At 39.1% G+C, this 25,987-nt stretch overlaps 2 protein-coding genes across 19 annotated transcripts in view; one reads left to right on the forward strand and one right to left on the reverse strand.

Annotated features, from left to right (window-relative positions):
- CPEB3 (cytoplasmic polyadenylation element binding protein 3) overlaps positions 1-14,637 on the reverse strand; it is a 95,123-nt gene extending 80,486 nt beyond the window's left edge. For 5 of the 15 annotated variants that reach the window (XM_054832379.1, XM_054832377.1, XM_054832373.1 and 2 more), the window contains exons 1-2: positions 13,932-14,464; positions 5,376-6,283 (exon numbers count right to left, since the gene is read on the reverse strand). In XM_054832379.1, the coding sequence (XP_054688354.1) occupies positions 5,376-6,283; positions 13,932-13,968 (945 nt within the window). In that variant the 5' untranslated portion in view covers positions 13,969-14,464. Of the gene's footprint in view, positions 1-5,375; positions 6,284-6,509; positions 6,626-8,795; positions 8,937-13,931; positions 14,466-14,499 lie in introns of those variants that run through there. The other 10 variants (XM_054832374.1, XM_054832368.1, XM_054832376.1 and 7 more) reach the window with 7 other exon arrangements.
- A 136-nt stretch (positions 14,638-14,773) lies between these two features.
- MARCHF5 (membrane associated ring-CH-type finger 5) overlaps positions 14,774-25,987 on the forward strand; it is a 35,029-nt gene continuing 23,815 nt past the window's right edge. Inside the window, exons 1-3 of one of the 4 annotated variants that reach the window (XM_054832382.1) lie at positions 14,779-15,068; positions 16,077-16,224; positions 16,644-17,789. In XM_054832382.1, the coding sequence (XP_054688357.1) occupies positions 17,719-17,789 (71 nt within the window). In that variant the 5' untranslated portion in view covers positions 14,779-15,068; positions 16,077-16,224; positions 16,644-17,718. Of the gene's footprint in view, positions 15,069-16,076; positions 17,790-25,987 lie in introns of all 4 variants that reach the window. The other 3 variants (XM_054832383.1, XM_054832384.1, XM_054832386.1) reach the window with 3 other exon arrangements.

Raw genomic sequence — 25,987 nt, forward strand, 5'->3', positions numbered from 1 at the left:
AGAGCCTTAGAGCCTCTCTCAAAGGTCATCACTGGATAGTTTTGATATGATGTTTTTCTCTTCAGCCTAATTTAAATGTTTTTGAAAGCACAACAGTCTACCCAGTCCAAGCAAAATTCAGATGTATTCATCTGAAGTTTAAGATGACTACATAACTTCAAACTAAGCAATGCTATCTTTTAGCTTCCCTTTGATATGCTTCAGCCAGGAATCACTCATGAGTGACCTTAGTGAAAGGAGTGCTATGTCACCAACTGCTAAGAAATGGTAATGTTCATCATCAACTCAGAAAACTCATGTTTTCTTCTTGAAAATCACCTGGAACAGGAAAACATTACTTTTCCAGGTCTCTCTTCCTCTTCACTCAATTCACAATAGCAGCCTCTAGGCAAAAAAATGAAAACTGGGGATAATCCAAGAATAGATATAGCAAAATAAACTGCCATGCCCTTCAGCTTCCCTTCTTTCTTACCTCCCAAAAGAAAGACAGATAACTCATTTATCAAATCTCTAAGACAAAATTATTGATTCATTGTTCTATATTAATATCTTTAATGTTTTTAAGGAAATCCTGCCTATATATGCAATTGCTCAGAATATCAACTGCATACTGAACTCACACCTTTGCTCTACCTTCACTAACTTTGAGGGCTTATCTATGATTCAATTGGTTACTTAAAATCAAGAAAACATATATAAATGTGTGTGTGTATATATATACACACACTTATAGGATATACGACCTATCCTAATATGCATTTCAGGTTACTGTAGTGTTAAGAAACAGAACTATGACAAATAAGCTACAGCCAATTCATTGCCTGTGAAGAAGTTAGCACAAACATTATAAAACTGAAGTTAATAGTGTATTTAACATTCTCTTCCCTAGGACTTGAAGATTACTCTGCATTAGTTTACTGTATATGCCTGTATATTTCTATGTATGTGTGCATATGCACATAATTTATTTTGAGTAGCAATCTGTACTGGCATGGAGAAAGCTAAGTATGGGCTAATATCACAGGCCTGAAGAACTTCAAATATTTAAAGAAAGCAGCTTCTTAAGGAGTTGTCTATTAATCATCAACCAAAAGTCACATTGGAATTATAAACATTATGCAGTGGCCATTCCCTTGTCCTTCATTTCACTCAACAAACAACTACAGTGTGTTTAGTAAAACACATGAAAAAGTACCTGTGCCTGCTACAGTATTACTAATTAGTGTATCTATATCTAAATGTATAAATATATATTAATACAAACATATATTTATGGATATCTACTTACATTTATACACAAACTCACTGCATGTTTGGATTTGCATTTTGTTTAATTATGAACTATTAAAGCTATATGTAATTTCAAAATTTAGCTTGTAATTTTATCTGGGTCCAGACTAATTACTTTTGAAATCAATGAGAAAAAAACCAAACAACAAAACACCTCCCCCAAAAAACTCACCTTTCTCAGCCTCCCTGCAAAAGCTAGCATGTTAAAACTGTCTTTATCCACAACAAATACCACCTTATTTATTTCTGCTAGAGAAGTATTTATCAGTAAAGCTGCCAAGAATGACTTGACGTATGCCAGAATCTTCAGAGCACCAAATCACTATGCATTTTTTAAAACTAAAACTTGCAATTGTGCATTTTTTACTGTTTCTAAAGAATATTACTCAGAAAGCAGTAAAACTTGAACAATTTCTGGGAAATTGTTATAGAGGTGGTGTTATTAAAAATCCACAGGGTAGACTTCCTTAATTAGCATACCGGTCTTCAAGCATTTAATTCCTTCTCTATCTCATCCACTGTAAAAAGAATTTCTTATCCATGCTTCCAAGAGTCTATTTCAGGCACTATCAATTCTCCTAATCCCACAAGCTGTGTCTCAATATCTTCATATGGCCAAAAGCCAAAAGAAATACACTATTTACCTGAGAGAAGTGAAGGAAAAGAGGATTCTGGGAGCAGCTCAGAAGCATGAGATGACAATAGCTCTCTTCAAGCCCCACCACTCTGCTCTAAAAAGCAACTGAACCGTTGCCCAGCTCCCAGGGACAATCAGTTAATGTCAGCCTCAAAGCCCAGAAATGAGGATCCCCTAGCATAATGGCATACTACTGCTTGTCACATGACAATCACAACAGAGAACATTCGTCTGAACCACTCAGAAGACGAAGAATGTTCAGAAGAACAAACTAGCCACATTTCTATATTTCATACCTGGCCTTGTTCCACATCTATTCCTGTGATCTTATCTCCAACTCTTATTTGCTACATTACTTTTCATTCGAGCCCAACTGCTTCTTTTCCCTTTCAACCATCAGCTTTGAATCTTCAAATATTTTTTTTAATACAGTGCAATCAATTTTCCTAAGTATATGAAAACAGTCTCCTCCAAAGCATTTTTAATTGCCTTTCAATGCCAACCACAAGGCAGACACCAACAGAATTCCTCCCAATTGATATTTTAAATGTTCTGATATGTTCTGCAGCACAACTCCTTGGGACAGGTGCCAATTGGTTGTGATATACAAGGTGCACTAATGTATTACTCAAATTCAGAGATGAAGACATCTAGAATATTGCTTTATATACATGTTCTTAAGAGAAACATTTTCAAATTCAACATTTTTTCCTAGAACTACATATATCAGTAGCTGAGTATCAGCTGCCTTCAAATATTACAGACTCAGAACACAAACCTTGATTATAGAAGTTTTCTGCTTAAAATTTTTGATCACTGCAAAGACTTGAATTAAAAAATAGGTATCATTGATGTTAATTCAACCAGTGAACATATTAATATTTTTCTTTTTACTTAGAATATCTTGAGTTTCATATATTAAGGACTTAATTAAATATAAACCACAAATTTTAAAAAGTCTTATAATCTCAACATAAGAGAAAAGAACAGGTTAGCACGAAGAACTTGCTAATGTGCGTTAATGTATTGCTAGCAAGTTTACTGAAAGGCATTTCTGAAGCAGATCAAAAACGCTCAGTTACGAAGGGTGGCAGGTGTACGTGGATAAACCTGCCAGAATTGCTTGACAGTGCTGACAAGTAGAACTTACTACGTCAACTGTGTCAACATATTGCCCAACTTCGGGGAGGGAGGGGAAGAGGGGGGAGAAAAAAAAACAAGACTACCAGGACCCAGGCAACAAATATTAAACTCTTATATGAATTTGAATTTCATTTTTATCAATGTAACTAAACATTTGCCTCCTATAGATGGTATAGTTTCAAGACTTCTTCGGCAATTTGTTAAGTATAGGAGCAATCAACATTAAGCCAGATTACAATCTTGTATGCAAAATTCATCAGCTTGTATTAAAAAGAACCTAATAGGAAAAAAAATACAAGTTTTCTGAGTCTCTGAAATCAGACTGTTATTCCAGCTGGTGCTGAGAGTCGTCTAAGTATTTGCTTTCAGTGGAACAGGAAAATAGCAGGTTAAATTCACAGAGAAAAAAACAAATTTCCAAATTTTCATATTGGCTAATACCTTAGCTTTTCAAAACCTTAATTTTAAAATCAAAGGAACTTTTCTTTAAAAACATTTATCTACTTTTTTTCTCTACTGATGACTAAATACCTGCTCATTTAATTTGTGACAATTTACAGTCACAATAATAAAGTGCTGCATTCATCTAAGATGTATCTCACTGACCAAACCACAGAAATAATACCATTTACTGTTGTTTTCCCTGCTAATTCAAATTTACCATAATTTGTAATTTCTTACATGTAGACAATTTAAATAAAGTAATAATTGTAAATTAAAATACATTTCTCACTCCTAAAAAATGACTTGGAGCTATATTCATTAGCTTTAGTGTTGCTGTGCTCATGCAATATAGTAGTTTCACCAGGCATATTGTGTCTAAAGTATAATCTTTCTCCAGACTTAAGTGCTACAGAAACATTGACCAGCAGTTCACCAGAAGCCACTCCACCTTCATTGAGGGTAGCCAATAAAAAATTAGCAACTCTCCCTTTAAACAGAATGAAGCAGCAAAATGAAATTTCAGGGCTGACTATAAGGTGCCCTCTTTGAATGGGACTGAAAAGTGCACAGGAATGCACATATTCAACAATCTCTTAAAGTCATGGGAAGGGGCTGTGTGTTTGATTTTTTTAACTTTGTTTCTAATACTAGTGTCAATCTAGATGCTATTCTTACCATGCTGATAAGTTAAAAATGTTTAAGAGTTCATACTTTGTTGAGAAAGCAATTACCTAAAGAGAAAGCATATATGAATGATTTCACTGTATTTCAAAACAGAAATTTTCAATTTGTCTGAGGCTAAAAAAGCTAACCTAGAAGAAATTTGAGATTCACTTCACCTTGTATAGATATAACCATAAGTGCATGCTCTGCTTTTTTCAACTGAAAATGGATTTCACACCATGACAGGTTTCATTCTGCATTAAAATTGCAAATCTTCCATGTGGCCCAGTTTCAGCTGCAATTGATCTGCTTTGTCGTCATAGATTAAAAAAAAACAGTGAAGGGCACTGCAGCTTTAAATATTTCAGAGCTATGTAGCTAGTAAATAGACTCCATTGCAATATGGCTCTGAAGGTCGTGTCCTATTGTCTCTTTTCTCTGCAAATATTTTGAACATCATAAAATGGTTTATTTTATACAATACCTCCCTGCCATTTCTAAATCACATCAATTATATTAGGCATTTCCTTACTGGAAAGGACAGATACGCCACTCTTTCCATACACACCCACGCTGCTTCTAGATGTATTCAAAACGTCCACTGTGACTATAACAGCAGGGTGTACATATCAGACATATACAGCTTTTCATAGGTACACCTTATGCAAACAGACTCCCCGTTAAATCCCACCACAACATAAGGACAATTAGTTATTTCAATAGTGATAAAATAATTAACCAGATTTCAGGTCAAGAAGCATCCTTGGTTAAAATTAACATGCCAATTAGAAAACTGAAGCCAGCAATTTTAACATCTCCTGTTTCTCACATATGGGAGAATATGAAAAAAAAAATATAACACGTAGCACCAAGAGAACGTAGTCTGCCAAACCTGTTTCTCATGAAGGAGGGCTACTACCTTTCAGATGCTAAAAAAAAGAACAAAAAACCCAAAAAGCTCAGTCACATTTAAGAATAAGTTACAAGAAAAATAAGACTGTAAGCCTTAAGCCAGAATTTGGAATCTTTGTGTATGCAGCCTTAGGATCAACCCCACTTCTTTCATACAAAGTGACTATTCAATGCAAATATGAGTTACGGAGATACTCTCAGATAGAACAGTAACATGAAATATACCCCAGCAAAAAATACAACTTTGATAGCTGTCACCATGTAGAAGGTGCATGTAGTCATTTACCTGAAAAGGCAACAGATTGTTGCCATTGTCCGTCCTGAACGCGTTGTCTTCCATCCAGGATTTGGGGGTTAAGGGTGCAGCCCGTGGGAACTTCGGAGGGGCAATGACATTGCTGGAGAACGGTTTTTTAAGGGGTGAAATGGGATTGAGGGGGGAGGGTACGCCGACACCCACTCCCACACCGACCCCCACTCCAACTGCCCTTCGAGGGTCCCTACCAGCCTGCAGCCCACCCCAAGGGTTGGAAGGTGTACTCCAAGCTGCATTTTGATGGTTATTCCAGCTGGAGGAGGAAGAAGAGGAGGCAGAAGAGGAAGACGGTTTGCTGGTCATGATGGGCTGATGGCTGTAAGCAGCATTTCTCTGAGCAAAAGGTGCCTGATTAGGGCTTACAGGTGACCTCCGCTGCTGCTGCTGCTGCTGCGCTTGCTGCTGCTGCTGCTGATGTTGGTGATGTTGAGTCTGAGCTAGGCCAATTTGAGGCGAGAAAGTGCCACCAAATACAGGGTTGACATGGTGTGGAAAATTCTGGAAAAGCATTGTCCCATTGACTGGGGTAATCCCTTGGAAAAAGCTATCATCCACTGTGTTTGTGGTCCCTGTAGACCAGGTGCTGCCGAAGGAGGGAGACAAGGAGGTGCCGGCTGCAGGTTCTTGTTGAGGCTGGTGAAAGCTCAAGCCAGGCAAAATGGGAGACTCCATCTGCATCTTCTCCTTGCTATTTTGGGAAGGAGCTGATGTGCCGATACTAGTCACTGAACTGTTGTCTTCTGGTTTGGGTGTCTCCGACGAGATAGGTGTAGAGGGGGCTTCTGCTGAGTTTGGATCTTGCTGCTGCTGCTGCCGCTGCTGCTGGGGCTGGGCTTTGCTTTTGTCCATCAGTAAATCATCCTGCATGGTTTGCGCAGCTGAAACAGTAGGGGAAAAAACCACAAAGACAGATTATTAACATTGTCATTCATACACAAACCAGGCTGTGTTAATCATTTGCCGGCCAAAAATCTCATCCTATTGCTGCTGCTATGCTACAGCAAGTTGCAAGGCAAACCCGTAATCCTCCCCCTCCCCCATTTAGGAAAATGTAACCTTTGATCATGCTAGATTGCCTTTAAAATATTTTTTAAGATGCTTCACCCTTTTTGATGCCTTGTTTTCCTTCAGTCTAAATGAGAGATGTGCTTATAGGGCAGAGATATACAGCAATTTCGCCACGTCTCTTTTCTCTTACACCGGAACTCAGCGCTCTCACCCTGCAATGAGAAACTGATTCTGGTTCCTGTTTTTCCAAGCACCCTCCTCCTCCACCTCCTCCCCCTGGTTATTTGCATACGTCAATAAATACTGCTGCGTCCTTCAGCAAGGTTAAAAAGACACCAGTCTTCACTCTTCTCCACCCCCTTTTCTATTAGGGGACCTTTAAAGGAGCCGGGTACCGATTTTCCTTAATTAACAAACAAGCTTTCAATTATTTAAATTTGTCAGAGAGAAAGCACGCACGAAATCTCGCACTGACACGGGAGCGGTTCTTAGCTGCACAATCGTTTTCTGGCCTTTTTCTGCCGCACAGCTCGCTGCTTGCTTAGGGCATGAGTAGCGATCACAGTGACGGGACTCGGGGGGGGGGGGGGGGGCGGGGAGTGTGTGGAGACACTTGATGTGCAAAGCCACCGATGGGTGTTATATTTGCCTTCGGTGACCTTACGATCTTTCCATGTAAAACGCAATTTTACATCAAAGCAGTCCTTCACTTAAAGGTATTTCTACTTGCCGTATTTCTATATATATGAAATCAGTAATTTGTTCATTGGAAAAAAATAAGGTCAAAATGAGCAGATCTGGGAAGTATTATTAGTCTGATGTTGCTGATGTTTCCACAATGAAAATAAAAATGGAGCAAATTGAAATATTGAAAATATAGACATGCCACATTTTAAAAGCCATCTTTATATGCACAAGACAAAGACTAGTGATGCAAATTGTTTGCTAAATCAATACATATGTTTAAACTTTAAAAAGTAAATGTATGTAGAATAGTTGAGTCTTATATCTGCAAGAAATGGTGCTTCATATGAAATAGGGCAGATCATACAATTTGATTATTATTTTGAAACACAATAATACTAATGCATATACCAGACATCAATGAACAACAATTGTATGAAACTAGAACAGGAACCTCCACATTTTGCAGACTTTTAGTCAATTGAAGAGATCATTTTAAATCTCAAAAGTGTTTTAAATGAACCCAAAATCACTTACTTTGATTAAACTATGTAAAAGATGGTCATCACCGAATACTTGATTTCTATTGAGTTAATCATATGACACATACATCCCTAAGATTACATTTTTTTAGGATTTTTGTTTTAATGTAACAAAGTAGAGTTAGGCCAAATCAATTAACTGTTTAAGAAAGGTGCCAAAGAGTGGAATCAACAACACTCTCCTTTCTGACACCAATAGTTTTCAGATGGTCCATGTGTATCTAACTTTTCCTTTCCTTTCCTTTCCCTTCTGAGTCATACACACACTTTTTAGTTAAAATTAATGTCAGGAGAGGTGTCTGCTATCAGTTAAGTTACTGCTTATGCTCCCTATTATTTACCTGTTCGATATGTAAACCAAACAGCAAGGGTTCATGAACAGACTATGCAGTGAGACAACATTAAGGCAAGTTCCTAAGAATGGAGTAAACTATTGCATCTGTAACAGGCAGCTCTGCTGCTGGGGGTGCACAAAACCTTGCAAGGCAGTTTAAAGCAATACTGCAGTAAGCCATAATATACCAACCTCTGTGTAGCTTTCCATTAGCTTCATTTCTAACAAAATCGCTATTACTCCTAAGGCTACATAAAATTACTGATGATTCCACACCAGAGACAGAAAAAGATTATATTTATCCCTCCCCTGGTCCTGAGCTACCAGTACAAAAATATATTTATAGAGAAAAACATAGCAGCTGAAATGCTAAAATTCTGTCGTCAATAAAGTATATTTAAATCAGTTAGTCACCAGGTTATCTATAGTGGCTAGCACAGCAGTTGCTTCAAACATGTACCTTGACTTAGATAGTTGTTTTTGAACTTTGTCCTAAGGACTGCAATCCACATTCATTTTCATATTACTTCTTAAAGCTAAAAATCACTGCACAATTCAATCCTCTTGTCAAGGTCAAGACCTACCTTTAATGAATGAAGCCAGTCTGAATGGAAAAACACTGGATAATAAATGACTTTGAAAGACAGGCCAGCCAATGTCTAATGTTGGACTAATATGCAGTACCTCTTCATATTTGCTGGTGTAAGTATTTGTACAAATTTACAATCCAGTACAGGAAATCTATAGCCCCATAGCAATACCAGCTCCATTTGCATGCAGTAACCCACGCAGTCAACACAGAAATTTTTAAGGAACAGTTACCTTTGGATTTTCTGTATTTAAAGATCAACAAAATGACAGTATATTTATTTTCTTCTTTCAGGTTTGGTATATGACCAGTAGTCGATCACTCTGGCAAGAGCACTTTGACAACTGGAAGCTTTCAGCGCATGCTCTCCCAAGGAATCATGGGGTTTGAAGTCTTATCTATAGATGGCATTTCACTGCTGCCTATCCTGAAAGGAAGAGGGCTCGAAAGGAAAAAAAACATACGTGCGCACTCCCTCTTTCCAGAGAAAATTGCTGCAATCTGAATCACCAGCTCTGAGAAAATAAATATCTGTTAGATTGAGCTGAAAGTGAGTAATTAAATAAGAGCTTTTAACAGTTTAATTTATAAGCCCAGATCATATATCTACCTATTCAGAAAAATAGCTAGACAAAGAAATAGTTCTAGTATTTCCAAACTCCAAACTTCTAGTATAAGAAATTAATTATAAGCTTATACCAGCTATAAAATATACAGCTATTACAAAGGAGATTGTGTCATGTTGCTTAGCTGAAGAAAATGTTAAATAATCACCTTTCATAATACAATTTCTAAAAACATTCTGAAACTTAGTGTGAGTACAAAAATTTAAAACAAATCAAAATCAGCATGTATGCAAAAAGTTGTACTATTTGAATAGTTTACAACTTCCAAGTTACCACTTTTTCATTACTGAGTTATTGTTACTACACTGAAAATTCTAACAAAAATAAGCTACTCAGAAAAAAGGTGCAAATTTTACTATTTAACATCCAATCTACTCTGTACCCTGTGGTTCCACATTTCAGCTACCTCCCTTCCACTACCCACTATCCACATATCTCCAACCTCCACATCAATACACAGCCTGACAGGAGTTCCTCTCATAAGATATTAATATTTTGATGATTAATTTACATTGGGTAAAGTGTTCAGAATTTTGTTTACTGGCACTTGTATTCTGCCTTGTAGTGGTCCATGAATTATTATAGATATTTATTCTGGGAAATTATTCATAACACTAATTATTCAGGGCTAAATACTAATGTTTGTATGGTAATTACATAGGTGACATTAGAAGTGTGAAAATATCAGTGTTTAATAAAATTGCAGGCTGATTTTTCAAAGAATGAAATATGCACAGCTTTATGGGTGAAAAAGAGATGACTAAAGCTGAGAAAGATAAATTAGGGCAGTTGAAAATGGGTTGTTAAAACACTTCTGCGTCTGCTTTCTACAGTCTGTTTCTGTTGGACTGTATGGTCTGCCTGCTTTAAATCAACACTGTAATTAAGAGTTTCTCAACACTTGCTCTAACCTGTTTGTGCTACTCTGAATCATTAAGGGCAGGGAAAACTGCTTTCTTACCGCAGTTGAAAATACCTCATTTGTTGAAATATCCCAGGTAGCACAGGGCTGGCTGTAGGTGTTCTATACCCCTCCTTTATATCCCTATTTACTTCTGGGTTACTGCTTTTCAGATGATTTGAGGATTCACGTGGAAGGGACCACACCCTTGCTGTCAGTTCTACCCAGGAGACAGCTTCACTTTGTAGATCAATTATTAAGATAAGGAGAGCGCTCATTATGATGTTCACAAATGGAGAAGCACTCCAGAACCAAAGAAAACCAGGGTATAAAGATAGTTTTTGATCAACTAGCCGCTGGAAGAAAAACATTTTTTGTTTCTACTAGCCAACTTTTTCGTAACTGGAAGTTAAAAGATAATAACAACAGCTGTATCAGAACACAAGAGCTTAATTCAATCTGGTATCTGAATTACTTGACATGGGACAGTTCCAAAGAAACAAATGTAAGAAAGGCCCAAATAAGCCTAGCTAACTCAATTAACATTGTATTGAGTGTATTTTTATTTTATAAAATTCATTATGAAGCAATTTAAGCCTACTATGACTAACAAACTATGCTAGTCTTTTTGCCAGAAAGTGAATATTCCAACTAGCTTGACGGTTAAAATGAAGTATTCTGTTACTGAAAAAATGAGGTTTATTGTAGAAACATTTTTCTCAGTTTAGATTTGTATCATTGTAGCTTAATTGAGGGCTCCTTGTCTTTTAAAGATAGAATCAAGTAGATAAAAAATGCCTAACTAATCTTGTAATTTAATTTTACATATTACTATCATAGCAGTTAAGCAGTTTTGCCAAAATAGAATACTTTCATATTGCCAAGTTACTTTGTTGAAAACAGTGAAGAATTCCAACAGTCTTACTGTTGTGAGATCAAAAGAATTGTATTAAGGTACTGCTCCTTCATTAATCAGCCTCTTTTTTAGGCCTTGCTAAAATAGTCAGGTAAATATTTAATATACCTCCATATTTTTCTTATAGTAATTGCTTGTCAACTCCTCTATTAAGCTTAAATCTGTATAAATTTGTTATCAAACAATTTAGTATTTTAAAAGTTGATCTTTTGACATAAATTTGATAGCCAAATTTAGCTAAATAGCTTTTATTGTTCTGGGTGATTTTCATTAAGTTCTGTACTTCAAATGTGCACTTTAATTCAAAATGGCTGCCATCTCCAGCTAGTATCAGTGAGGCTGAAGTCACTCAAATCGCAATTAGCAGCAATCATTTTCCTCACTTTGCATTGGCAAAAGAGAGTCTGTTCCCAGGAGAGTTCTCTCTGGGCTCAAATGCAGCTACTAACAGGTGACGGTAAGAGAGGCAGAGTGAGACAGTACAACAAACATCATGGAGACAGAAGGAAGGAACAATATATTAAGGGATGATATGGGAAGCAACAGTTTAAAAAATGAAAAAAAATGCAAAAGGCAACCTGAGATTTATAGCGGAAATTGCCAATGCAAAGAAGGAAGCATAAAGAATAAAAAGTAGAAAGAAAATTAAGAGAAAAAGGGGATGAGAGAGAGTGAATTGGAGGAGGAGGTAGTTGGGGAAAATAAAGCAAGCATTTGAATAGAGCAGCTGCATATCTGGTCTTATTAAGGGGAAGAGATGAGGATGGAATGACTATTTTTGCTCTTTCAGGGAATAAGGAAGTTTTTCTCTCAAATTTAGAAACAGTTGGCTATATATGTATTTTAGGATGACACTGATTCTGAGAAGAGCAGACAAATGGAGAACACATACCCCAAGCTGTCCAACAAACTCCTGAATAAAAAGGCACAAATCTGTTTTTAAATTTCAGGATCTTTAAGCTGTTTATGGGATGTTAAGAGGTCTGCCATTATAGAATCATAGAATAGTTTGGGTTGGAAGCGACCTACAAAGGTCATCTAGTCCAACCCCCCTGCAACAAGCAGGAACATCTTCAACTAGATCAAGTTGCTCAGAGCCCCATCCAACCTGACCTCAAACGTATCCAGGGATGGGGCATCTACATGTTCCAGTGTTTCACCACCCTCATCATAAAAAATATTATTCTTTATGTCAAATCTAAATCTACTCTTTCAGTTTAAAACCATCCCCCCTTATCACTATCATGTTTTTATGTATCCTATTATGTTTTCACATTTCATGTTTGGAAAAAAAAAAGAAGAAGAAAAAGATATCCAAACCAAGTGTTCACTATTTGACCTGATATTCAAGTTTTGTCCAGTCTTGCTGTCCCTCCCTGTGCCAGTGGTAGAGCAAAGCAGCCACCTTTGTCACAGACTGTTCTTCAGCTTCAAATGGTAGCCAAATGATCCTGGGTTCTGGTTACATTTCTTCAGGTAAGTATTATTCACAGCCATTATTACTCCTCATGACCTCATAGCTTTATCCTAAATGCAACTAGCATATTCTTCCCACTCCAAAGCAAAAAAACCCCAGAAATTGCACAAATCACATAATCCTAGGAATAAAACCAGCTTCCCTATTTACATTTGTAATATTTAGGAATAAATACAGAAAACCTAAGCATTCGGTTAGTCCAGCTGATCAGTGCTCTAGCCAATAGACAATGCACTTATTCCAGACCAAGATTAGGAACCAGAAACACTGATATCTAATATTGCTCTTACATTTCATGAACAGCTGTAATTGGGACAGTGTGTATTAGGTTCTCTTCCAGGAAGTCATGCTTGTATGTACATCCAAGACTTCTCAACCATGCAAGCAAAACTGAATTTTATGGTCCCAAGGATAAGTACAAAATAAATTTTCTGGGACAGGATGTCAGCATGATGCCTCCTTCCTACCTACTTCTATACATACTTCCTGTAAGGAACAGTTACTTCACTGTAACTACTTTAGCATTCCTGTTTATGATATTTGTAGCAATTAGAAAATAAACAACACCCTCACTACTCTATACTTATAATACAGCTTACAATTCCAATTCTCGGTATTTTATACACATTCTTACAATACTTTTCTCTCAACAAAGACTCTAAAAACCAGACTGATTTTTCCCTAGCTAAGGCAGCACAGTCAAAGAATCCAGTATATTCACTAAAGTCTCCTTCCTATTCTATGTGATCTCTATAGTAATGTATATCCACCATGCAAATGCTACTTGTCGCAACCAAGAACAGATATAGGTTGATGCAGCTCTACAGTCTTGGGGTTGGCCCCGTAAATGACTACCTTGTACCGCAACTGCTGTATAACAAAGTTGTAATTTACACAATATATCAGGGACTAGTTATATGTAACAAAACTTATTACAAGAGCTATTTATCAAAAATATACATACATATGTATTTATATATAACCTGAAAATTCAAAGTTGATCTTTACTAACCAATCTTCCCAAGAATCTGGAATGTCACAACTGCCTCTGAAAAGTAGGATCTCACCCTTTGGTTGGAGAACATGACATTATGCAGAACCTTTACATGCATGCAAATATGCATACGCTTGGACTGAGAAGTAAGAATGGGAGACCGACACCCATGGTGGAAGGCAACTTCTCTCCAGGTGCTATCCACCTGTTTGTTCTATAAAGGCTTTTCAGCTTCTACATTTCCAGTTTCACAGACTGTGATGCTTTGTATTGACTTCAGAACACATAACAAATTTTAAAGCACTTTAGAAGGACTTTTTTTTTCCCATTAGGAAGCATGCCTACAAACTGAAATGAGAGCATTGCAATTACCACCAGCCGTTCCATGCCTCACCCCACTTGCACACAGAAGCTAGCGGCCACCAGGCCTCCATCGAGCACGATGGGCCACTCACAAGGGCGCCGGGTGCTTGTCATTGCCAATAAACCCATAGCAACGGATTAATTTCCCTGCCGCCGTGCTCGACACCGTCCTCGTCCGCAGACTAGCCGGGGGAGGCACCCGGCAAGGTCCTCTCTCCCCTCAGGCCTCTCCGCCCCAAGGGCAGGTTCCGAGGAGGCCGGCCGAGCAGGGGGCGGGAGCCGCCTACACCTGTTCGGCAGGCGAGGGAATGGCGGGGGTGCGCAGGAGGTTGCTTCTTCCCTGAGGGGGCCCCCACACCCTGCGTGAGCGGGTAGATTGGCAGAGGAGGAGGCGGCCTGGTCTCTCCCTCCCTCCCTCCCCCCGTGAGGGACAGCCGGCGGCGGGACGGGGGTTGCGCCGCTCCCCTCACCAGACGCGGAGCACAACGGTCGCTGCGCGAGGAGGCGGGCGGTAGCGCGAGAGCCCTTCCCACTCCCCCACCCCTTCAGGCCCTCAGGAACCTGGTCGGCAGCGGGAAGGGTGGCAGCCGCTACAGAGGGTGCCGGGCCGGGTGCTGAAGTTCCCCCCGCGAACCCCTGTACGCCGCCGCGTTCCCCTACCTGCCCCGCGCGCGGTGCCGGGCAGCGACTACGCGACTGCGGCGAGGAGAGGCATAGGGAAGGGAGCGGCACCACAGGGAGGAGAGAGGGCGGGGGGCGCGCCCCGCTGGACCTTTAAACTGCCGGCGGCGGCAGGACTACAATTCCCAGCGTTCCGCGGGGGCCGCTGCCAGTTCTCTGGCGCAGGCGCGCTGCGCCGAGTGGGTGGTGGCGACGGGTGTTGTGGCTGTGCTCGGCAGTGACCTCACAGAGGCGTCGTCGTTGCGTCTCACCCTGGCGGTGCGGCGGCCTGGGCCGCGTACCTTCTGCGTGCGGCTCTGTCCTGCTTCAGCGATCGGCCCTCCGCTTCGTCCCCGCCTGTTGAAGGAGGGGCCGCCTCGGCTGCCTCGCGGGAGGGCGGTTTCGCTGCCTTTCTTCTCGCTTCCCTTCCCCCACCGTCACACGCGTGACGCGCGGCTTCGTCGGCACCGGGGCCGCCTTTGTCAGGCTCCGGGCCCTCGGCTAGGCCCACTCCTCCCCGGAGCCATGTCCGAGCAGACGGGCTTGGCCCTGCCGCAGACCATGGACAGGTACGGGGAGGGCCCGGCGCTGGCGCACAGCGGGAGGGAACCCTCGGGGCAGGCGTGAGAGTCCCCCGCGTCTCCCCGGCTGCCCACGGGGGCGGTCCCGCGCTACCCGTGGCGTATTTCGGGCTGGCGGGTCGCGGGGGGAGGTTGTAGTGGGCTGCTCCGGCGCGGGGGGCCCCGCAGCCGTTGCTGGTGGGAGGCCGAGGCGCGGTGGCGGCGGGGCAGGGCCTGGGCTGGTGGTGCGGGTCCGGTTTCACTTTTTGGCTTCTGGAAACTTTGGTGGTCCGGGCGAAGTCATGGAAGCTCTGTCGTAAATCAGAGCAAGGGACCGCGGGCACCAGCGTGTTATCTGCGTCGACGTGTGGGAGGGCGGCTCTGGCAGCGTTGGGGCAGGAGGAGGTGTGTCTGGGCTGACACGGGTCCTGGGGAGAGAGTTGGAGGTCTGCAGAAGGCTGTCCGGTTTCTGTGGTTCTTAGAGATACTGTAGGCGTGGAAAGCATTGACATGGACATAAGGCACCAAAAGATGACCAAAGCTTAACTCGCGTTGTGTGTTTTGTTGCTGATTTAGGATCTTTGAAGAAAGCCTACCATTGTGTTTTGGAGTGCTGTTAAAAAGTACAACCTAAAAAAGTACTTTGACTTAAATGTAGGGGAGGAAAGATGCTTACTAATTCTTAAATTATTATTACACTTGTTTTCTCTTTATGCTTTTATTTGGATATGTAGCACTTTCACCCTGTTCTACTGAGGCCTTACGGTTTCTTATGCATAATTTTGAGTCATCCAGGAAGCTGTTAAGACCCGCCCCTATAAACAATGAAAACACATTGATAGCCTGTTATTGCAGGAGCTGTGATAGCCTTGTATCTGGGAAGATGGGGACCCAGAAGGAATCAGGCTTCTATTGATGAACCTGTCAAGCTTTTATCATAAGGAAGCAAAAAAAAAACCAAACCCACAACCCAAAAACCCACAAAAAACACAACCCTGGTGTTTTTCTCCTTTCCAGGTCACCTCTAAGGAAAGAGGATTTAGCAAAATACAGGCTGTCATCAGGCAAGTGATGGAGATATAAACTATGTGAGGCAGGGGCAGAACTTGTGCAGCCTGGAAGGTGAGGATGAGAAGTTTCAGCTTGGTGTAGAACGAGAACACAAGTGAGTTGGGGAGGGAGGGAAAGTTGTTTGTGGTTTAGAAAAACTGAAGAAGTGAGAGATGACAATGGGATGATTTAGGTTATAACTTAGAATAATGCCTGTCAAGGAGGCTAGCAGCCAGGAACCATAAGTGCGTTTCCAAGAAGTAACAGGAAGGAGGTAGATTTTTAGAAATACTGTCAGGAAAGTATTTAATTTTATATACTTCCTGCAAATGCAGGGAATAAAAGGAAAGAGTTAAGGAAGCCAAAAAGAATTGGGAGGAGGATAATAGAACTATTGTGCGGGGGGGAAGAAAATATCAGCAAGAGTGCTGCAGAATCAACTCCTCTGAAACTAAAAAAAAAAAAAAGTATCTCATCTTCATCCTGAAGTTTGTAGTCCAATAATACATAATATTTTATGTTTTGGAGTTCCAGGAAACTGTGATATTCTGAGTGGATTCCCTACTGTCTATGGCTGTTATACTATGAAGTCCTAGTTCACCCTGTTTAACATCTTTGTTGGTAATGCTGACAGTGGAATTGAGTGCAACCTCAGCAAGTTTGCTGATCACACCATGCTGTGTGTTGCGGTCGATGTGCTAGAGGGAAGGGATGCCATCCAGAGGGACTTTGACAGGCTGGAGAGGTGGGCCTGTGCAAACCTCATGAAGTTCAACAAGGCCAAGTGCAAGGTCTGGCACGTGGGTCAGCGCAATCCCGAGCACAACTACAGGCTGGGTGGAGAATGGACTGAGAGCAGCCCTGAGGAGAAAGACTTGGGGGTGTTGGTGGACAAGAAGCAAAACATGGCCCGGCAATGTGTGCTTGCAGCCCGGAAAGCCAACCATATCCTGGGCTGCATCACAAGAAGTGTGACCAGGAGGTCAAGGGAGGTGATTCTGTTCCTCTAGTCCACTCTTGTAAGACCCCACCTGGAGTACTGCATCCAGCTCTGGGGGCCCCAGTACAGGAGAGACATGGAGCTGTTGGAGCGAGTCCAGAGGAGGGCCACAAAGCTGACTGGAGGGCTGGAGCACTTCTCCTTTCAAGACAGGCTGAGAGAGTTGAGGTTGTTCAGCCTGGAGAAGAGAAGGCTCCAGGGAGACCTTATAGCAGCCTTCCACTACCTGAAGGGGCCTACAGGAAAGCTGGAGAGGGACTGTTTACAAGGGCATGGAGTGACAGGACAAGGGGTGATGGCCTTAAGCTGCAGGAGGGTAGATTTAGATTCGATATTAGGAAGAAATTCTTCCCTGTGAGGGTGATGAGGCACTGGCACAGGTTGCCGAGAGAAGCTGTGGATGTCCCATCCCTGGAAGTGTTCAAGGCCAGGTTGGATGGGGCTTTGGACTACCTGGTTTAGCAGACGGTGTCCCTGCCCGCAGCAGGGGGGTTGGAACTAGATGATCTTCAAGGTACCTTCCAATTCAAACCATTCTATGATTTTATGATCAAGATGAACCTTCACTATCTCACCTTAGGAGATGTAACCCGTGAATGAATCATCTGTATGGATTCTGAGGGGTTGAAATGCCTCTTCTATCCAGTTATCTTTATTGCTGATGACAGTTGTTTTCCTAGGTAAGAGGAAAAAGTACATATGCAAAAGCTTAAAAGTAACTGTAAAAAGATTATAACTTAACAGAAAGTGCATACTTTTAAATCAAATTCAGATCTCTTAGTGAAGGATGCAGAAAATAGCTTTTCAGTGCTAAGACTTTAATTTGATTCTAAAGGAGGGAAAAAAATAGTTTCTTTTGTTTCCAATAGCTAGGCGGTTGCACTAAGAGTGGTGATGTACTGTTGTATCAGCAGCAAAGTGTTGCTGCAGATCTGAATGTACGCATTGCTTTGTATACAAGGGTCAGTGCTCTTATAGCAAGTTCTTTAATTATGTATTTGTGAAAGAGAACAGGTGGCTGCTTCTCTTGACTCTTAGATTGTACATTTGTATGACTTAGTGGGTTGTTTTTTTTCTTTAATAAAGCAATTTGGATTTCTCCAGTGTAAGGAGTGTCTTAATAGCATCCCAACATTGTTGGGATTCGTATTTCTTTTATGTATTTTGTGCTCCATCCTCCTTTATTTTCCCTGCATAATTTCAGTCTGGAAGCAAATCACACATTTGTAACAAAGAGGTAAACAGCTGTTAAGTTGTAAGGAGTTTATTACTTGAAATTTCTAGCTAGGCATTTTATACTTGCCTGAAGGATTGGCTACAGCATAAATGTGAGAAGCACAAGAAGTAGACATGACCATGAAGTGACTCTACATTCTGGAGTTCTCTCTTCTCTGCAGCATTTAGGAAACTAATCCAGATGATTACCATGATCCTTTCTGGCCTCAGAATTGGAATTTCCATCCCTCTTGTCACTTTTTTCTTCTAGCTCATGTTTAAATAACAGGCCTAGATAATAGCCTTAAAATACTGTCCTTTTATGCATACAGAATTCTTTGCAATCTATGGTAAAGCACCATATTCCTGGACTAATGTGTGTACTTGAAGGCAGTGCTTAGTGGTCTGTCTGAATGGTGAGGTTTTATTATTTTTAATCCCTTTATTCATGTTGTTTTAATGCATAAATTATAGGATGATAGGAATTTCCATTAAAAAATTGAAATTATGTGGCAGTGGTTTTTTATATGCTGTTAGTCAATGTAGAAGCATTTGTCAAGATTTATTTAAATAAAATTGCCAGATTAAATGAAAATGTCTTAGAAATTATAGCTATTACTCTATTGAGTGCACAGGGCAAACTCTACTTGAAAGTCAATCCTCATGCATTTGTCAAATTTTAACAGGCAGAGGCCATTTAATATGCTATACGTATTTTTAATGTAAAAGCATTTTTAAGGAAATACCCAGAAATATTATATTCTGAATGGTATTAGGATGTTGAACCTTTACATAATTCTTGTGCCTAGTATGCCAAGACCATAAACTGAGTCAGTCATTCTTGTGTTGTCAAATATAACTTTGAAAATACACAAAAAACTTAGTCTTTTGTGGACTTTTTTCATGTTTCCTATTCAGTTAGGTCCTATAAATTTTGTGTCTCAGCACTGTTTGACACCAATTCTTTGAATTCAACATTTCTATTTGTTTCTTCTAGCTGCCCTGTCTAGAACCTCTCATAACAGGTATTCTGGATTCTTAGTGCATTTTTCAAACTCTTTCATTCTTCTGGGTAACTTTGGAGATAAGATGTTGAACTTTCAGATTTTGGTGCTCTATTTGATGAAAAACGTAATCCTTTAAATACTTAGTATTTTTCCTGTGTCATTTGCTTGTCCAATACAAATTGACTTGACCTCTTCTATTTTTTATAGTCATGTTTTTAAGCAGAGCTAATGCATAAATTCAGTTTGGTTTCAAGTTATGTCTATGGCTACATCTTGTCAGTTTGCTATTTTATAGCTTTCTGTAATAGCTTGCATGTTATTGCCAGGACATCAATTGGCTGTGATCCTGTACCTATTTAACCTCCTTACAGAACGCTTGACTGGGTCTCGCCAGAGTTGCTGTTAGAATATATAAGAGAAAACAAAAATAGTAACTATTTATCTTGCTATACAGTCTTTTTAGTTGTTGGTTGAGCAATCTCTTTCTGAAGTGACACAATTTGAAAAATAGTTATTAAATATGTACTTACCATAATGAAGTCAGTGGCAAGCCCATGTTGTTAGAAAATCTAGACAATCTAAAAGTTTGATTAAAAAATTGTTACTTTTGTCATAAAATATATTATCAGATGGTCTCTGATTTATTTGTTTGTGAAGATAATCTGGTCAATCTGCTGTCTTCAAAAAACCCCAAATGCTTAGCCACATATCAGCTTTTTCCTAGCTATGTCATTGCCAATATCTACCTTAACGTGAGCTGTAATGCAAAAACGTACTCATATTTTTAAGCTTTAGTCTCTTGATTTCAGTTTTGATTATGTGTAGATTGCTCTTGCAATTGGTTATACCAAGGGTTCAGAATGCTGGGGTTTTATTTTTTAGGGTTATTTAAAGCATGTTCTGTCATAGTGATTTGTGGTACTCCTTATACTATCTAAATTAAAGACGACAACTGCTCCCTCCTTCCCATATATTTGCTAGCTGGCTGGAACATGGTCACTTTTGCCTTCTGTTTTTTCAGTATTCAAAGATATACTTTAGTCAAAATGTGATAGATAATCTGTTGAAGGCTTGTGCAGGTACATGCTGAAGAATCAGTGTAGCAGTAATTTTAGCATGGTTTAAATTTTGAATTAGCATGCTTTATTTTCTGAAGGAATAGTAGTTGGTTGAACTGTGGTCGATATGCAGCCCTCCTTGATAGAAACTAGAACAAGATCATATGACTGTTTTGTCCTCTACCCATACCATTCCTTATTTAAAGGAGATAAATTGCACATAGACTTTAAAAGCAATTAAAAGATAAAATGTAGAATTATAGTTTGCCGAAGAAATTACTTGTAACAATTTTCCTCTCTTGATAATATAACTAAATTGTCTCTTTGCCAGAGCACTGATTTGTCAGAAAAATGCTAGCAATTGAGGTTCAAAGTTGCAAAATAGCAAATTCATGGTGTGTTTATTTCAGTTTTCTGAACTATCATCTGATTCCATGCTAACTTTTTTCTTTTTTTTTTTTTTTAAGAAAAAAAAACATATGCAATGTTGTTGTACGTAATTTTCAGTTGTTCCTTTCATTCCATGTGTGTGTTGGTATGAATCTTTTTCTTTCCTCTTTGGAAGTGTGGACACCTATGTAGGTTTATTTGGACAATTAACTGTTTATACTTTAGTAACCAAAGACATGGGTTTGGATTAATACCTTAATGCTACAACGTAGCCAATGTAATTACTGCAATGTAGTCCTTGATTCAAGACCTTTATTCTGAACTGCTTAAACTTGTACTGGATGTTGTGTGCTGTGAATAATCTCACTGACTAAAGTTGACACGAGTAAATCTTTGTAGGAGTGAAGTTCAGGTGGATAAGATTTGCAGAGTAATAAACAACATAAAACATTTATAGGATTTATGTAGTATTTTTACATTTCACAGACTACTTACTGTCTCTGCAGCTATTCAGTCTGTTAGTTGTACTTGTGCTAATTAAGCATGCCTCTATATGTGCTCTACCTGAAGGAATTGGTTTTTTTTTCTACACAACACAGTTAAACTCACTTTTTTGAAAGAAGGCTTTCCCTGGGTTCTGGTCAAAGTCTTATCAGCAACTAGAAGTACCTGGTTTTCTGTTGTTCCTCTAGAGCAGGTTATGCATGCTTGGAAAGAAGAGAGTGTAACAATATAGAATGGACTGTGCTGGGTTAATCTCTACCAGAAAGGAAACAAGGTGTTCTTCCCTGTCTTTACCCCAACTGATTGGAAGCTGATGTTGATACAGGGAGGAGAAAGCAAAATTATGTATATCTTAAAGTGGGTTTGAAGAATGAAAGTTTGAAACAGTAATAACTTTCTAATAGCTTGACTTTTTCATTATTGCTTCATCCCAGGTACATCCCTTGCTATTTCAATTCTCTTTATGCTGAAGGTTCTGTGTAGATTGAGTTCTTCATGTGTCTTCTCAGAAAAGATGATTAGTGAAGACTGATTGCAGACCCGTAGAATGCCTTTTGCCCATCCGTAGTATAAAAGTGTCAGCATGTTAGTTTGTAAACTGTCTTAACCTTTTGACTATCATCTGCATTATATTTCCATATCTGACATCTGCTTTGATATGCTTAGGAACAAAACATACATGCTGCTTAACTGTTAACTTATACCTGCAGACAGTAGGCAATTATTCCTCCTATTTCAGTGTGGAGAAACTCATGAGAGACTATTTATCATTTTTGGTATGAAAAATCTTGGTATTCCATGTATCAAGATGTTCAAATAATATTTTCATACATTGTATCTTCATCTAAAAAAGCTGTACAAAAACCTGTTTATTGATATCTTCCTCATGAAAGTGCTCAGACCTCTATAATAGTGCTTAACTGTGATTGTTTCCTTTGGTGTGGTGTCTTACAGTGCTCACTGAAGTTAAAACTTTTGAGAATTAATGCAAATGTATTGAATAAATATCTTAATATGTATAATAATTTACAGGGACAGATCAATTAAACAGTTCAAGTATTAATTTTGGAACATCTTTTTAAGTAATACTTAAAGTGGTAATGAATATGCCAGCTGTTTAGGGCTTGTTTGCTTGGTGCTTCTGATGTCTTAACTTGCTTATGGTTTTACTGTACTGCAGAGTAGGTGGGAAGTTCCTTGTGTGAAAGTGCTAAGAGCTTTTTGATGTATTTTATTTTCTTCCTTGCAGCAACAGAATGAGTTGGGTACTAGCTTGTTAGAGGATGTAATACTTTATCAAAAGAGTGAACGACTTGCTGATTTTTTACTGGCTCTTGTGGTTTCTCACAAGTAGCAAATCATCTTCAGTGCAGAAGAATGAAAAGACCCAATCTAAAGTGGTTAAGTTCTTTTAGGCAAACTGCTTCTGGTTAATGTTTCTAAATGAAACTATTATTAAGGTTACACAAGATGGTCAAGGGGCTGGAGCACATGAATTACTAGAAAAAGCTAGAAGGAACTGGGCCTGCTTAGCCTGAAGAAGAGATGGCTTGGGGAGACCTAATAACCTAATACCTACCGAGGAGGTTGATGAGAAGAGAGTCTGGCTCTTTTTGGAGGTTCCTGGCAGGATGATAAGAAACAGTGGCTGTAAATTTGAAACAGAGAAAGTTTCAGTGTGTGGGAATGGGGAGCAATGCAATGCAAGTTGAGCTTTGCAACAGGTTACCCAGAGCAGCTGTGGATCCCTGTCCATGGAGCATTTCAAGACCCAGCTGGAGAAAACTCTGACAATCTGGTCTGAACTCGGTGTTGCTTCTGCTTTGGACAGGAGGTCTGACTAGAGACCCTCTGTGGTCCCTTCCAACCCAAATAATTCTAGGTGGTCTAGATGCAAGTTTAAATAGGGAGACAACACAGTATTAGGGCTCTATTTGTACTGCATGACATGAGCATATTGTGCTGGAGGTACCACTACAGGAGGTACAGTCCACTAATACCTTCTGGCAAATCTGCACTTAACTTTTTTAGCATCTGCTCTGAAATCTGTACCTAGAAATTAAGATGACATTTTGTCTAGTTGGACTGGAATCTTGTTTTTTCCTTTTTTTAAGTTTGGTGGTTTTTTTGTCTTCTCCTGGTGTTTTAATGCTAATATGGGTACTTCTTGTTGATAGCTTTCAATGAAAGTACCTAGGCTCAGGATTTTTGTGACAGTGATTCTGGGGAAAGGATTATAAACCTCCTGCCTATTGGAAAAATTGCAATCAAATTCTCCACTTTTAAATGCTGTTTTTTTAAAAAAAACCAAACCGTTTTACTGAATTTATATTAAATCTGGGACTAGCTGTTCATTTGTTTATAATTTTAAACCTTAATTATCTTAACTGATTAAGATAAAAATGAAAATTAACCTGGCATGCTATATAACAGTTTCCCTATAATAAGGGCCAACCATGGAATCTTGGCATGTACTTTGTTTGGACACAACTCTCACAGGAAATAAACCTTTTTGGATAAGTGTAGTTAGCATTTCTATGCTTTTAGGTGATTGATTGCCGATAAGCATTACAAACTATTTAGTGTTCTCAGTTTATTTATCTGTGCCTGTTTCTCCCTTTGGTCATGCATTTCTTCATCATGTACATATTAAAAGAGAGTGTTAATACAGTGTGAAGGTAGTGAATAATAGAGTTATTATGGACAAGAGGGGCTGATTGATTTATTTTTAAAGCCATTTTAGTATAGTAGTTATTTTTTCAGTCTTTCTAGAAAAAAGATCAGACCCTCTGTTTTAAAGCTGTAATGTTGTCTTTACATTGCTTGTTCATCTCTCCTCATTTGTTTTTCCTGTTATAAATACCTTCTCTTGAGATCTGAATATTTTTGTCTAGAAGTGGATATCTTATATTGAACTAAAATATGCCAACATAAGTTAGCCTTCTGTGAAGGATATAATTACAGAAGGCCATGTGCTGAGTGCTTGTGACTGTTCTACTGGTGAGTCATGCAGTCAATTCTACAGAGTGCCGAGGAGAGTTACTTAATGTTATGATCAGGCACCTTGGTGTTTTGTTTGTATTTATTCAGAGTAAAGACATTTCCGATTTTTCAATATCTGCCACATTTGAGTGGTTGTTTTTGTTGTTCTTGAGGTATTAATGTCCCAAGAATATCTCTTCTTGGCATTTAAATTTTTCTTTGATTTTTTTTTTTTTAGGTCTCAAATCATTCAAGTTTTATTATGTGTATTAGGAGGATATAAGATGACTGACTTCAGTAGAGCTTTTTGGTTTGCTCTCTTATACTGTAAATTCTCTAATAAAAATAGAAGTTATAAGCTGAGAATAACTTGAGTAATAGTGTCTGTTATATAAACTTTAGAGTTCAAAGCAGTTTGCTTGCTTTGGAGTCTTCCTGCCAATGTTTGCAGCTTTAGGACTACACTTCCTATTTTTCTTCTTTTTTCTTTGGAAGAACATAACAGAAAAAATGCTTACCCTGTGTGGTCATTTTAACCATGAAACTCTGTAGGCACACATAATAAAAAACTCAAACTTTTATTTCACAGTTACCTTGCCTAAGAATGTAATGTAAAGTGAGTAGCCAGAAGTTTGGTTTCTAACAGATTAAGTCTATGCTAATGTGTTTACTTTTGTAGCTAAAGATATTGTGCCTAAAGATGAATTTGTATTTTTACATTGTGTCATACTGGAAAATTGCTGCAGGAGATTGAGTTCACATAATGCAGACTGTGAATGGAAGGTAACTTTGTGTTTCTTGTCTTTCATCTTTTGCTTGTCACAGCAGCAGTTAAATGTCAAGAGGGTTACAGTTTTAGACATGTCAAAGTTGGTCTATTCTGTATGTATGTTGCTCCTGATATTTGTAATGTCTGTGATCTACTCTGTACATGTACCACAAATATTTTTGTGATGCAACTCTCTTCCCCTTTCCCTCAGCGCAAAGTAACACTGTTTAATGCTAGTTTAATACAAACTACATATTTTTATCTTCTTTTTGAGACTGGGAATTGTATTTAACATTCCAGTTTAAAATAGCAGATTAAAAACATCTTGATACCAATCTTTGAAAACAGAGATATGGTTAGTACTTGATTAAGGAAGCTAATAAGTAAATGTTAACCTTCTGTTATGGAAAAGTAAATCCTCCAGGAGATACAAAGGACTAAGTCTTGTTATCTCTTGCTTAGAACTTGAAGGAATAAAGGTCGAATTCATTCGAGTCAACCAAACGCTTGCTTTAACTTACATCTTGAATAATAGAGGAAAAATGTATATAGTTATTACTCATTGAATGGCACAGCTAATTACAGAATTCTGACAAAGCAGTGAAGCAGTTGTGCAGTGATTCCTAACTGGTGTAGGACCTAATTGGTCTGTAGGCAGCATTTTCCAGCAAGCAGTATGCTATAAGCAGAATGGTTTTGATGTCAAGGTTACCCTCAATGCTAATATTTTAAAATTCTTCAATAATGTTAGGAAGTTGTTTTCTGGGAGCATGGACTGGGGAATCTTTTGTATATGTAATTAAGCTATAGCAGTATCTTAGAGTGTTGTAGCATACTTTGTGTCTCTGTTTACTGAGAAACAATCTCCTGTGTTCTAGATCAATTTTCTGCTGTCTGCTCTGTGACGTTCCTCATGCAAATCTTCCCCTATCCTCTATTTATAAACTGTGGTC

Source organism: Grus americana, chromosome 7 (genome assembly GCF_028858705.1).
Source record: "Grus americana isolate bGruAme1 chromosome 7, bGruAme1.mat, whole genome shotgun sequence".
Classification (NCBI taxonomy): Eukaryota; Metazoa; Chordata; class Aves; order Gruiformes; family Gruidae; genus Grus; species Grus americana.